Source organism: Microtus oregoni, unplaced genomic scaffold, assembly GCF_018167655.1.
Source record: "Microtus oregoni isolate MIOR12 unplaced genomic scaffold, Mior012 000031F_ref0000149, whole genome shotgun sequence".
NCBI lineage: Eukaryota > Metazoa > Chordata > Mammalia > Rodentia > Cricetidae > Microtus > Microtus oregoni.
Window position 1 is genome coordinate 28,773,548 of NW_024543090.1, and position 13,014 is coordinate 28,786,561.

Consider the following 13,014-nt stretch of genomic DNA (forward strand, 5'->3'; position numbering starts at 1 on the left):
TTGTGCGCTGAACGATGATCCTCGAGTCTCAACACCTCTCTTTGTGCCTAGAACGAATGTCTGACGAGGCGCGGTCACAGCCTGTTGCGGCAGGCAGTGGGGAAGGCGGGCCCAGACTCAGGCAGCGTCGTTGCTCCTGCTCCAGCATGGCGGCGGCTGTACGAATTGCTGGCTGTTTCCCAGCACTGTGTTGCATATTGGCAAGTGAGCGCTGGAACCCAGACTGTAAGCGCGTGCAAGCAGGGTGCTTTCTCTCTGGTGTGCGAAGTTCCTGGTCAAGGAAGGCGAGAAGTCGCTGGGCCCCCGATCCTAGTCTCCCATTTGGGTCGGACAGGATGCTTGTCCTTGCGCTCTCTGGGTCGCAGGGCTTGAGGTTATGAAAGACCCCAGCTTAGCTGCTGTAATGCCATTTTGCAAAGCCTTCACACAAATAAATATAAGTTCAAGGTAAAGTCAGTACTCCTAGGTGGTCAAATGGGATATCTGTGGTCAGATACCAGGCCTAGGAGGGGAACGAACAGTTCTGGGAAAAACTACATGTACCCTAGATAGGGCCAAGTCTGTTATTATTATCAGACCTTCATGTCTCCGGGGAACTTGTCCCCTAAATGAACCCATCGCCTCATTCGAACTGACCAATGAGATCCCTGTAACCATGCTTTGCTTCTGTATGCCTGCTTTTGCTACCCTTTTCCTATAAAAAGACCTTCTCCCAGCCTGCAGGCACGCAAGTCCTCCGAAAGACTTTGCCACCCACAGGTACCTGTGCCCACCCAATAAACCTCTTGCTAATTACAGCCAGTGGTCTCGACTGTTCCCTGTGTTAGGGGTCTCCTCCTGAGGGAAGGACCACTCTGAGGGTCTTTCAGTTATAGGAAGCAACCTGCAGTTTGCTTTCAACCAGGAAAACCGCTCTGGCCCACTTGGTGAGGAGGAACAGAAGTAGCAAGCATCACCTATGGTACAGGGGGTGATGTCAATTCTGGCTTTGAGGCCGAGTGCCACACGCGGAGCTCAAACTCAAGGATCGTCTCTTGTGAGAACATTAGGTTAGCTGTCAGTGTAGCATCTGGGCCGATCCGTTCGCTAGAATGTACTTTGGCTGTTACTGTTTTTCTCCAGCCCTTCATAGTCGTGTGTGGTTAATTTTATTAACACAGTCTTGGAGCTTCACAGTGTGATCAAATACCCTGAAACAAGCAGGACCTTAAGTTTGGTGATGAGGGAGTGTATTAAGGAAGATTTTAGATATCTAGAGATATTTTATTCAATAGAGAGCTATTTTACATCTAAAATAATGGGCTGAAAGGGGCCATGTGAAAAGACCAAGCTAAGTGATGTGCAAAACATGGCTTCTAGTGTTATGCAAATACCAAGGTGCCTGCTTGTATTCCTAGCCTTCAGGGGTGGATTCTGACTCTAGAAGTGGTCAGAATGGCACCTAGACGAAAGAAATATCTTTCAGCTTTTTCCTCTTTCATGGTGATGTGTGGGTCCCAAGTGGTACAGGCTGAATGGACATATTGCTACACTTCAGAGGAGACACAGGCCTTTGTCTGGAGGCCTCTTTGTTACTGTACCACAGCTTGTGGCGTCTCTTGAGCAATGGAGAAGGAAGAGCTGGGACTGGAAAGCACAGGAATGCTACAAGTGGGACTGTGAAACTCATAAGAAAGCAGGTTTGAAAACAGAGACCTTGGTATTCATTTAGATAAACATTTATTGAGCATCTGTGTTTGCAAGGCACTGAGTAAGATTCAGAGACCTAGCCGGGCGGTGGTGGCGCACGCCTTTAATCCCAGCACTCGGGAGGCAGAGGCAGGCGGATCTCTGTGAGTTCGAGACCAGCCTGGTCTACAGAGTTAGTTCCAGGACAGGCTCCAAAGCCACAGAGAAACACTGTCTCGAAAAACCAAAAAAAAAAAAAAAAAAGATTCAGAGACCTTTGAAATCACACCTCCAAGTGCTTACAATCCAGCTGAGAAGATAATTCAGGTATATAAATTATAAGACAAAATTTAAGAACACACTGTAATAAAAACAGTGGAGGAAGACCTGTACTAAAGACCTGGTTTCACTTTGTGCCGTCTACGGTGTTACTAATCTGTCTGAACTTCAGTGTGCTCAGCTGTGAAATTCAGAAAGGAAAAGGACCTGTTTCTCAGCACGAGGGCCAGCTGATCATGTCCTTGCCTGGAATGTGGTGATTTGAATATGAATCGTGCCCAAAGCTCATAGATGTATTTGAATGTTTGGTTTCCCCTTGGTGGAGTGTTAAGAAAGGATTAAGGAGTGTGGCTTTGTTTTTATAAATCTTTTATTTATTTATTTATTTTTAAATATTTATTTATTCATTATGTATACAATATTCTGTCTGTGTGTATGACTGCGCCAGAAGAGGGCACCAGACCCCATTACAGATGGTTGTGAGCCACCATGTGGTTGCTGGGAATTGAACTCAGGACCTTTGGAAGAGCAGGCAATGCTCTTAACCATTGAGCCATCTCTCCAGCCCATAAATCTTTTTTTTTAAAGTTTTATTTGTTTACTATGTATAATGTGTTCTGCCTACATGTATGCCTGCACACCAGAAGAGGGCACCAGATCTCATTAGGCTGTGAGCCACCATGTGGTTGCTAGGAATCAAACTCATGACCTCTGGAAGAACAGCCAATGCTCTTAACCACTAGGCCATCTCTGCAGCCCGAGTGTGGCTTTGTTCGAGGAGGTGTGTTACTGAGGATGGGCTTTGAATTTTCCAAAGCCCATGCCAAGACCAGTGTGTCTCCCCATCTCTAGGCCAACTACCTGTGGATCAGGTGTAAGCTCTCAGCTACTGCTCCAGCTCCATGCTTACCTATCTGTTGTCATGCTCCCTGCCACAGACTGACTGGAAATGGAAGCAAGCCCCTAACTAATTAATTAATTCTTTTATAGGTTGCTCTGGTCAGCATGACTCCACACAGTAAAAGAACAGTAACTAAGACACCTGGCTTCACCTTGTGTCACCTAGAATATATTCCTTAATCTCTTGAACAAACCTCATGGTGCTCATCTGTGAGAGACAAAAGGACTAGTTAGAGGATCAGTCAATCTCGCCCTGCTACAATTCTCTGCTGAGTATTTGCCCCAGGATAAGCTCTTAATAAGTGTTAGCACTACTACTACTACCAGGAGGGCTAAATGCTAGGGCACAAGACAACTATGTCTGTATGCCAAAAGGCTTCACAGGGACTAAAACTATAGAAACTTCTGGAGAAAATGGTGTTTTCCCATAATTGTGACATTCCCCTCCTGTAATAGCCTGCATCTAGTTCAGTGCAGAGACAACAGGCCTATGTTCTCAAAGAGTTATGTCTTTGGACTCCCCTCCTAAGCCATACCCTGTTGCTGACACTCTCTCCAGCAACCTTCTACAGTGCTGGGGTCAAGGAGCAGGAGCAACAGCCAGCTCTGCCCACGATTTTGAATCTGGATTCGGGTTTTAGCTTCTGCACTCCACACTAGGTATGTTGATTACTCAGACCCTGTGGAGCAGAGGTGGACAGGACAGCAGCCACAGTAGACAGGAGGAGCAAATGCTGGGTTTGTAGAGGACATGGAGACCTAGCACGCTTATGGAAGGCCCTTTGTGTAGCTAATGCTTCTCCTTTGGTCAGTCTGTCCCTTGTTTGGCATAACGCCTCTGATGCTGAATAACAGAAGACTTGAAGCTGAACTGTTTTCCACACACACTACACTCAAAGGGTTTCTTCTCCCCTGTGTGAACTCTCTGATGTAGTGTGAGCCGGCACTTCTGGCCGAAGGCCTTCCCACACTCGCTGCACTCATATGGCTTCTCTCTAGTGTGTGTCCTCTGGTGCTTTGTGAGAGAAGAACGTTCGAAGAAAGCTTTGCCACACTGGTCGCACTGATGGTGTGGCTCCCCAGCATGCACCTTCTGGTGTCTGTTAAGGGAGGAAACCACATAGAACGCTTTTCCGCACTCACTGCATTTATATGGTTTCCTGCCAGTGTGGATCAGCTGGTGCCGAGTGAGAATGCTCTTCTGGCTAAAGGCTTTGCCACACTGCTGACATTCGTAGGGACTCTCCCTGGCATGGATTCTCTGGTGGCGAGTAAGGGATGATTTGTCAAAGAAGGCTTTGCCACACTCACTGCATTTATATGGTTTCCTGCCAGTGTGGATCAGCTGGTGCCGAGTGAGAATGCTCTTCTGGCTAAAGGCTTTACCACACTGCTGACATTCATAGGGACTCTCCCCGGTATGGATTCTCTGGTGGCGAGTAAGGTACGACCTGTCAAAGAAGGCTTTGCCACACTCGCTGCATTTGAAAGGTCTCTCTCCTGTGTGCACCCGCTGATGCACAGTGAGGGATGACCTGTCAAAGAAGGCTTTGCCGCAGGCACTGCACTCATAGGGGCTCTCCCCTGTGTGCAACATCAGATGTCTGCTGAGACTGCTCCTGTGACTGAAGGCCTTCCCACACTCAGGACAGCCATAGGGCTTCTCTCCAGTGTGAGTCCTCTGGTGACGGAGGAGTGACGAATGGTCAAAGAAGGTCTTCCCGCAGTCACTACATTCCTGGTCTTGGTGTTTAGCGAGGGCTTTCCTGGATGGGGCTGGCCTTCGCTGCAAGCTTCTGTTCAAGGAAAGACGTTTCCTGCAAGTCTCTGCTGCAGGACTTCCCTTTGCTGGTTCCAACCCACCTGCTAGTGTCTGAACTTCCAGTTTAGTGCACAGAGGACTTTGTCTTCTACGGCTCTCTCTCGGGGTTCCTGCTGAAGCATCTAGGATCTTAGGCTTAGGCTCCCAGTCTGCAACAAAGAGAAAACTCAGATGCAGTTTCTTCTCTGGACTGGGAGACAATGACAGAAGAGAGGGGCACTATGACAGATGGAACACTTGGTCACAGGGCATCACTTCCCGGAGAGCTTACACTCTGGGAGAGCCTACGGCTGGGGAGTAAAGGAGGATGCAGGGAAGGAATGTGGAAACAGACTTCTTAGAGAACAGGAGAATGGCTCTGGGAGTGGGGCCAATAGCTTCAATAGGGTAGGCTGAGCAGAGACCTGGGAGACCAATAAAAATATTAGCGGTGTACACAGGCTAGGTGACAATCCTGAGAAACAAGCTGGTGAATGCAGGTAAGTCCTACTTTAATGTGGAGAAGGGGGAACCAGAGAACGGATGTGCAATAGGAAACAGACATGCAGGCGCACAACTTGACTTTGAGACAAGGATGATCCCTAACATTCGTCCACCCAAGAACAGAAACAAACAAAACTCTGCCCATTCTGTTCAGACTTGGTTACCTAGAGAGACACTGTCTGGCCATTCTTTCTCCTCACATCCATGAAGCCCCTGTGTCCATGGCTCAGCCCTGCTCTTCAACTGAAGAAATGGAAGAATCACGTCAGGTCGAGGAACAGGAAGCCCTGCTCAGGGAGAAAGCATAAGGCAGGAGGCTGCTGAGATGACAATGCTGAACCACTCCAAACTCAATCCTGGCCTCTAAGTGTAGACTCTCAGAAACACAGAATACAGACCAAAGACACCTCTGGGGAAGGTCAGCACTGGGGCTCTTGAAAGGGCAAACACCAGGCACCAGAGCAGCCCACAAAAGCCACCTCAATTCGTAGGCAGCATAGGGAAGCTTTCCATCCCGGACCAATGGCAGGTAGAGGCCTTTGGCACAGGAGGTAAGAAGGAAAAAGGAGCGTCCTGACTGAAAGAGCATAAGGAAGGAACTCACTGTCATTTTTCTGATCATCCTTAGTATGTGTCCATGGAAACAAGTCGGTTGTGCTCACTGTACGAAAACGAGTCACCTTTCACGCCTCCTGCTAGTATTTCCTGCCTTTAATTAATGTTGATACTGGGAGGACCTTATATGTGATTCTGTCAGAGACTGGATAATGGGGGCTGGGGAGATGTCTTATTGGGTGAATCAAGCCTCCAAGCTGGGTTCACACCCTAGAACTGACATGTTAAAGGAGAGAGCCAGCTCTCTCAAGTTGTCCCCGCCCTTCTCGTGCATGCTATTGCACATGCATCTCCCCCAGGTAAATACAGGAAACAGAATGCAATGTTATAAGGACTAAGCTGGATAATGAAACACGACTGAGTTATAAACTGAAGTTCTTTTTTTTTCTGAAGTTCATTTCATGCAGTAAATATAAAACATTAATTTTATTTAGCACAGATTTTCTACAATGGTTTAATGGCTATATGATAGCACATTATATGAATAAATAATATAGTAAATCCTAGCTACAGAAATTTTCCTTTTTCTTGTTGTTGTTTTTCATTTTTTAAGACAGGGTTTCTTTGTAGCTTTGGAGCCTGTCCTGGAACACTCTCTGTAGTCCAGGCTAGCCAGGAATTTACAGGGATTGGCCTGCCTCTACCTCTTGAGTACTGGGATTAAAGGCATGTACCACCACCATCCAGCACATTTTACTATTTTTAATGTTTTCTATTAACACACAATACTATGGGAACTATCTCCTGGTATGTTGTATAAACTGGCAATCCTATTGCATTCTTTGGATCTAGAGCCACTCATATCTATAGGCAAATGAACAAAATTAGATCCCACTCTTGGAAACACCTGAGCTTTAACATCCCTGTGGACAAGGTTCTGCCTTGGGAGATAGGGGAGGTAGGGATCTTTGTTCTTCCTGGGCCTGAGAAACATCAGTCTGGTGTGTGCTGGTTCTCTTTTGGCAGGTGACCACACCTATCCCTTCCTGTGGGTTATTCTCCTCCAAAGCCTCTGACAAAATCTCGGGATCTTCCTTGATGCCAACTGAACAATCTTTTCAGTTTGGATATTAACTAATTAATATCCCTGATTAAGCTAATCCAGAAGGTGCTGATGTGTGCGTGTGTGTCCATGTATTAAAATAAAGATCTTACAGATGCTAGAAAATACTCTACCACTTAGCTACATCCTCAGCCCAATGTTGGCTTTTCAATACAAACCTGCAACATGAATGTGACTGTTACTGGCTTTTGCATCTGTGTGCTCCTGCTTCTAGAGTGGCCAAGACTACAAGTACAAACCACTGTGCTTGGCCTCAGCCTCTTATTCTGGAAGCTTTTGGGAGTTCCTTATTACCTGTAAGGACTTTGCTTTACTTCATTAAGAGCTGACATGAACAAAAGCTCTTACTTTCCCTGTTGGGGAAGATTATTTTCAGGTGTGTGACTTTTGTTTAACTCTGTGAAGCTGTGTGTCTAAAACACCTGATGGCTTAATAAAGAGCTGAACAGTCAATAGCAAGGCAAGGGGCTGGCAGACAGAGTGTATAAATAGAAGGAGAAATGAGGAAATGGAGAAGAGAACAAGGAGAGGAGGACATCAGGAGCTAGCCACCCAGGCAGTCATGGAGTAAGACGGAAAGTAAGATGCACAGAAGTAAGGAAAAGATAAAATCCCAGAGGCAGAAAGTAGTTGGGATAATTTAAGTTAAGGAAATCTGGCAAGAAACAAGCTAAGGCCGGGCATTCATAACTAAGAATAAGCCTCTGTGTGTGATTTATTTGGGAGCTTGGTGGTGGGTCCCGCAAAAATCCAGGAGTGCAATTCGCACATCACACCTGTCAAATAAGTCTGATTACAAAATGCCTTTTATAGGTATCTAAGGTTGTCATTAAGACAAACATTCAAGGGGGCTGGAGAGATGGCTCAGTGGTTAAGAGCATTGCCTGCTCTTCCAAAGGTCCTGAGTTCAATTCCCAGTAACCACATGGTGGGTCACAACCATCTGTAATGATGTCTGGTGCCCTCTTCTGGCCTGCAGGCAGAATACTGTATACATAATAAATAAATAAATATTTAAAACAAAAAGACAAACATTCAAAATCAAGCACATCTCTGATGACCTTTTCCTTTCCACAGGGGCACTTCTTTGTCCTCCTCTGTCTTCCATGAAGTGACTGATATCTCCTCTCACCAAGATGGCTCCTGTCTACCTGATGGAACTGAGTCATCACCAGTTGGTGTGCCAAGAGACCCTGACACATTACCTCTTCTGCTGGCTGCCTCTGGGGAGACAGATCCCTACCCACAACACACGTGCTCTGCCCTGTCCTGCAGACTGCCTTGTCAGGTGGAAGCAAGCTGCTGAACAAGGAGACCTGTGGTTTCCCAGTGCCGTTAACATCAGGGCATTCCAGCTGTCCAGGGCTGGGGTCACCAGCTAAGCACCTAAAGCCACCTCCTTTGGCCCTTTCGTCTGTCACGTGGTTCTGAACTCAGGTGGGGGTCAAAGAGGTGGCCATCCCCTGCCCTTGTGACCCACACGTTTTGGGACAAGTTCTGACTCCTTACCCAGTGAGATGATGTTCTCATAGTTTTCCAGCATCACAGTCTTGTAGAGCGCCCTCTGCACAGGAAGCAGATGCCTCCACTCTTCATCCGTGAAAGTCACGGCCACATCTTCAAATGTCACAAAAGGCTGCAAACACAACCACACTCCCTTACAAGCCTTGCCTTCCTGGTCTGTTTCGCCTCCCCCAGGGCAGGCTCTGGGTGTTTTATAGCACACCATTGGACTCCAGCCTAACCCAACACTCCTTGGCGTACAGGGACTGACTCTCAGCCCACAACTGGCTGCCAGAGGCACAGTTAGGACGGAACCACTGATGCTAGACTCCTCTAGGCAGCCCTGCTCTGTCAGCTTTTGGGAAGCTCGTGGGCTCAAAGTGCTAAAGGTCATCTTACCTTGGAGCTTTTCATTAGCCTAGGGGTGGAAGGTCTTAAAGGAAGACCCTCACAATAAAGAAAGAAGTGCCTACATTTTGGAAACTAATAACAGTATTTCAGAAATAGAAATGTCCACCTCACCTGGCATCTGTAGGTGGAGACACTGCAGCCATTCCCTCCTATGGTTGTCCGGGGAGATAAGAACAGGATTCTAGTGAGGAAAAGGTGTGGAAGGAGAGAGGTATGAGAAAGACCAGTCCTGTGGTCTTCTGACCCACGTGGCAAGGCCTCTCCATGTATCAGTGAGAGATGTAGTCACCTTCATTCCCAACACCACCAAAAGAGAAAAAAAAAAAAAAAGGGGAAGTACAAGAGCACTCTGTACTCCTTCCAGTTTTAGAGCAAAAGCCATGAGTATCGAAAGCACAGCAGTGTCTGCTGTAACCTTATCTTCAGGGCAGAGCTCTGTTCCCAGGAGTCAAAACACAGCAAGATTAATGACCTTAGAGCATAAACAACTTTACAAATGACCAAGGGAAACCTAGGCAGGAACCAGGAGGCAGAAACCAAATCAGAGACCGCAGAAGAACACTGCTTACTGGCTTGTCCAGCTACTTTCTTATACAGCCCAGATCTACTTTCCGAGGGATGACAACATCCACAGTGGGCTAGGTCCTTCAGTACTAATGGATAATGAAGAAAATGCCCCATACTCTGGGGGATGGTGGCACACACCTTTAATCCCATCACTTGGGAGTCGGCGGCAAGCAGATCTCTTGAGTTTGCAGAGTTCGAGGCCACTCTGGGTTACATAGTGAGTTCCAGGACAGCCAAGGCTACAGAGAGGAAACCCTGTCTTGAAGAGAGAGAGAGGAGAGACAGAGACAGAGAGAAAGAATACACTCACACACACATGCTCACAGACCGGTCTGATGGTGGGAATTCAATTGAGATTCTCTTTCCCCAAGTATGTCTAAGTTAGTATCCAGTTGAGAAAACTTTGGCAGAAATGATCTTGTATGAAAAGACGACATTCTTCTTAGTAAACAAGAATTTTAAAGTGTCAGGACAACATACAAGTGATGAGTCAAGAAGATATCAGGAGATACTGAGGTAGCCTCCGGGACCAGGAAACAGAGGTACCAGGAGACGGAACAATGTATATAGCTCACTTTAGTGGTGAAACACTGGTGCTCACAGTGTTTCTAGATGAAGTGAGTTCCAGTTCCCACACACTGCAGCTTTACTTAAAATCCTTGAGTTTCCAGGAGACTTACTGTGTCTTCTAACTTCCTCTGCATAAGTTAGCTAAATCCATCTCACCTTCTCACAATGCAGAGTCTAAGTTTGTATCTAGTACTCATTGCAATCTCAGCACTCAAGAAGCCTAGGTAGGACTGCTGCTGGTGAGAGTGGATTGGACACCCCTAGATTCAGGGTCGGTACCACCTACGACTGAAGCACCCATTACGGAAAGAAGGAACTGGAGGAAGACAGGGCGCAGACAGGGACCTCCAACTTGAAAGTACAGGACTCTGACACACAGTGGACATACCCACAAGGACACCTGGAGCGGCATTTGTGCCCTAAGGAACCTAAGCACACTGGGCGGGACGAATCACGAGCAAGCTAGCCACATCATGTCACGCCCACGAATCCTTCCCCGAGTCCCTAGGGTTCCATTTTCTCCGCAGCTGCGTCCGCTAGGCATCTGAAAACCCTAGACCCACATCCTCACCTTCAGCAAGCAGGCTGGGTACCGGGTAAGTCCACACCGCCTGGGATCGGGAAGGCAGTGCGCCTGCGTGATGATCTTCTGCCTGTGGGCCCCGAATCTATGCGCCACCTTCGCAGGGACTCCATTTCCCAGAAGTCTCGACAGCCGGCGCCCTCAAGATGACGCGTTGGAAACAAAACGAAACTACCCAAGCTTGCACTCCAGATCCGTGGTGCTGAAGCCATGGGACCTGGCTGCCTGTGCGTGTGCCCCTAAACCTGGAGACCAGCTGTCCCTCTAAGGCGGACTTCAGCAGTGCAGCTGGGAGGAGGGCCCTAAGAAAGCATAAATCCGGTGTCTGGTTTGCCAGTATGCCCGTCTTTTCTGAAAGTCAGGGTTCCCAGTTCTTGGTCACCTTTCAGTGGACTATCCCAGATCGATGCATGAGCTCAGCGACATACCTGTTGCTGTTTTTATTCGAGAATTCTTAGTTCTCACTCTTTTGGTCAGACTCTGGATTTGGGTGGCACCTTGGGGCAGTCCACTTAGTTCTGTAACCATAATGCTGTATGAGGATGACCTCCTCCTTTCTACTGCTTCAGAGGACACCAGGCAAACAACAGGCTGTAAACACTTTAAACTTTGTAGCTCAAAAAGGATGCAAAGATTCTAGGGAAAGACTCAACCTTTGAGACGCATAAGTCAATTACTGGATCTTCATTTGGCCCCAGGATATTTGGATTTACCTCCTCTCTGAAATAAGAGACATGTTAGGGCTTTTCTGGAGCTAACAGGGTACTGCAGAATATGATCTGCAGCACTGAATAAAATAGCCAGGTCAAATCTCTGAGAAGCGAAATGAGTCCCAAATCCATACCCCTTGTAATCAAGGAACCAAGAAACCATCGTATGACAGCCTTAAGAAAGCCCCAGCACTGGGGCTTCCCACGACAGACAGGCTCCTTCAATTACATGGTCGAAAAGCAGGATCAATAACAGTCCTCATTTGACCATTGGATGGTGACAAATGGTCCATATCATACCTATCCAAATGACCGCACTCTGAAGCGCAAGACGACCCCAGTCTCTCCAGGGACTGACAGTGACTCCTTGATCTCACACCACCATGGACACTCCTTCCTAAAAATTTGATCTCTTTAGCTATCAAGTCAATAGTATAGAAGTATTTCTTAAGTAGAACATAGAATTGTCAAAGAAGTAACTTCTTCTCCTGAGCAAATACGTACCTTCCTGGTGTTACATGTTCATTCTGCTCTCTGGAAGGAAAGAGATTTACTGGACTCCAAGAGAAGTTCCATCCACTATTGACCGCAGATTTTGTCTGTCATGCCCCACACTCGAAACCTCTCCAGTGTCTCCATATCTGCTACAGGGGACACCAAAGGGATGAATCATTTGTCAACGGAGGGAATAAATTGGTCACTAGACTGCCAAGCTTAAAGCCCTGCTGCCTAATTTTTGTTGACTCCTTTCGCCTCTGTCAGCCTGATGGATACCCTGTAAGCGTCGGTCTATCCCCAAGGCAGTGGAGAAAGGATTTCTCTGTCATTCCGAAGGATGGCCGCACACAGAAATGACCCGTCCAGCAGGTCCAGTTATTCAGGGTCTGAAGAGGTTTTACCTGTATGAATCATGGGGGTGAGAAAAGAAGACCAAGCAAAATTCACTTGTCAAGATCTCCTTTATTAGGGTAATAGTTGTGGCTTATATAGCCCTTGAATAAGGAATTTGGCTTGGGGTGGGGGGTAGGGGTAAGAAGGAACTTTGCCTGGGTAGCAAAGGTCACCAGTCAGCACACCTAGTGTTCTCTGTGCAAGCAGAAACTTTCCTTTTGTGATTCCATCAACAAACAGTTGGAATGTGGGGCGGGTTCCGTTAACAAATAATTCTCAAGATAGTTTGGAATATGGGGCGGGTTCCGTTAACAAATAGTTCTCAAGAAAGTTGGGGTGTCAGGTTCTCTGCAAACATCCGTAGGACAATGGTCCCTGGTATCATCTTTAGAACAATGGTCCCTGACACAGAAAACCCCAACTATGTCCTCTAAGTACTTAATAGAAACTTGTAAAGTAGCTCCATGATTCGCCAGTCAGACAAGGTTAGGAGAAACACACAATCACCTATTCTCAGGAAAGGGGCTCTGTCAGTCTTTTCCTGAGTTCCCCGGGGCTCCATGTGCTTCAGAAAGATCTCTTTTTGTAACCACCCACAGACATGGCCTCTTCACTGAGACAGATTTGGAAGGTGTAGTTCCTTGAGCTCCCCACCTGTCAAATCTTCAAATGCCTCTTGGTCTTCATGGATACCGTCACTGAACGAACTGAAGCCTTTTCCCAGTCCATGCCGAAAATGCCTGAGAAGCAGCCAAGGCACTCTCACAAGCAATCAGCCGCCATTTGGACTCTCCCAGGATCTCTGGGTGTTTCAAATCATCACCAAGACATTAGGTGGCCAATACGTGCGTAACAGCCATTCCCCTCAGGAAAGGCAGAAGCCTTGGAGGATAACTGAAGACGTTAATGTCGAAAGCCTGCATTACTCTATTGCTTTGGCAAAATACTG

The 13,014-nt window shown here is 47.1% G+C and overlaps 1 protein-coding gene across 4 annotated transcripts; it reads right to left on the bottom strand.

Annotated features, from left to right (window-relative positions):
* Positions 1-2,584: 2,584 nt before the first annotated feature.
* Positions 2,585-10,572, bottom strand: LOC121465667 (zinc finger protein 2-like). 4 transcript variants are annotated; one of them, XM_041678993.1, is made up of 5 exons: positions 10,453-10,572; positions 8,856-8,925; positions 8,340-8,466; positions 5,317-5,395; positions 2,585-4,818 (listed from the first exon to the last, which is right to left on the bottom strand). In XM_041678993.1, the coding sequence occupies exons 3-5, from the start codon at positions 8,358-8,360 to the stop codon at positions 3,656-3,658; spliced, it is 1,263 nt and encodes a 420-aa protein (XP_041534927.1). In that variant the 5' UTR covers positions 8,361-8,466; positions 8,856-8,925; positions 10,453-10,572; the 3' UTR covers positions 2,585-3,655. The 4 variants fall into 4 exon arrangements, with proteins under 4 accessions (XP_041534927.1, XP_041534924.1, XP_041534925.1 ...); XM_041678990.1 differs by having other exon boundaries at positions 5,317-5,439; XM_041678991.1 differs by lacking the exon at positions 10,453-10,572 and adding an exon at positions 9,450-9,509 and having other exon boundaries at positions 5,317-5,439.
* Between the last annotated feature and the right edge of the window lie 2,442 nt (positions 10,573-13,014).

Bases quoted from the DNA above. Each gene is read 5' to 3' on its own strand.
- LOC121465667 (XM_041678990.1), bottom strand. From the start codon at position 8,373: ATGCTGGAAAACTATGAGAACATCATCTCACTGG. The intron at 5,440-8,339 runs GTAAGGAGTCAG...CTCCCTGAGCAG, and splicing joins TGAGAACATCATCTCACTGG to GGCTTCCTGTTCCTCGACCT. The intron at 4,819-5,316 runs GTAACCAAGTCT...TCTTTGTTGCAG, and splicing joins GCCAGACAGTGTCTCTCTAG to ACTGGGAGCCTAAGCCTAAG.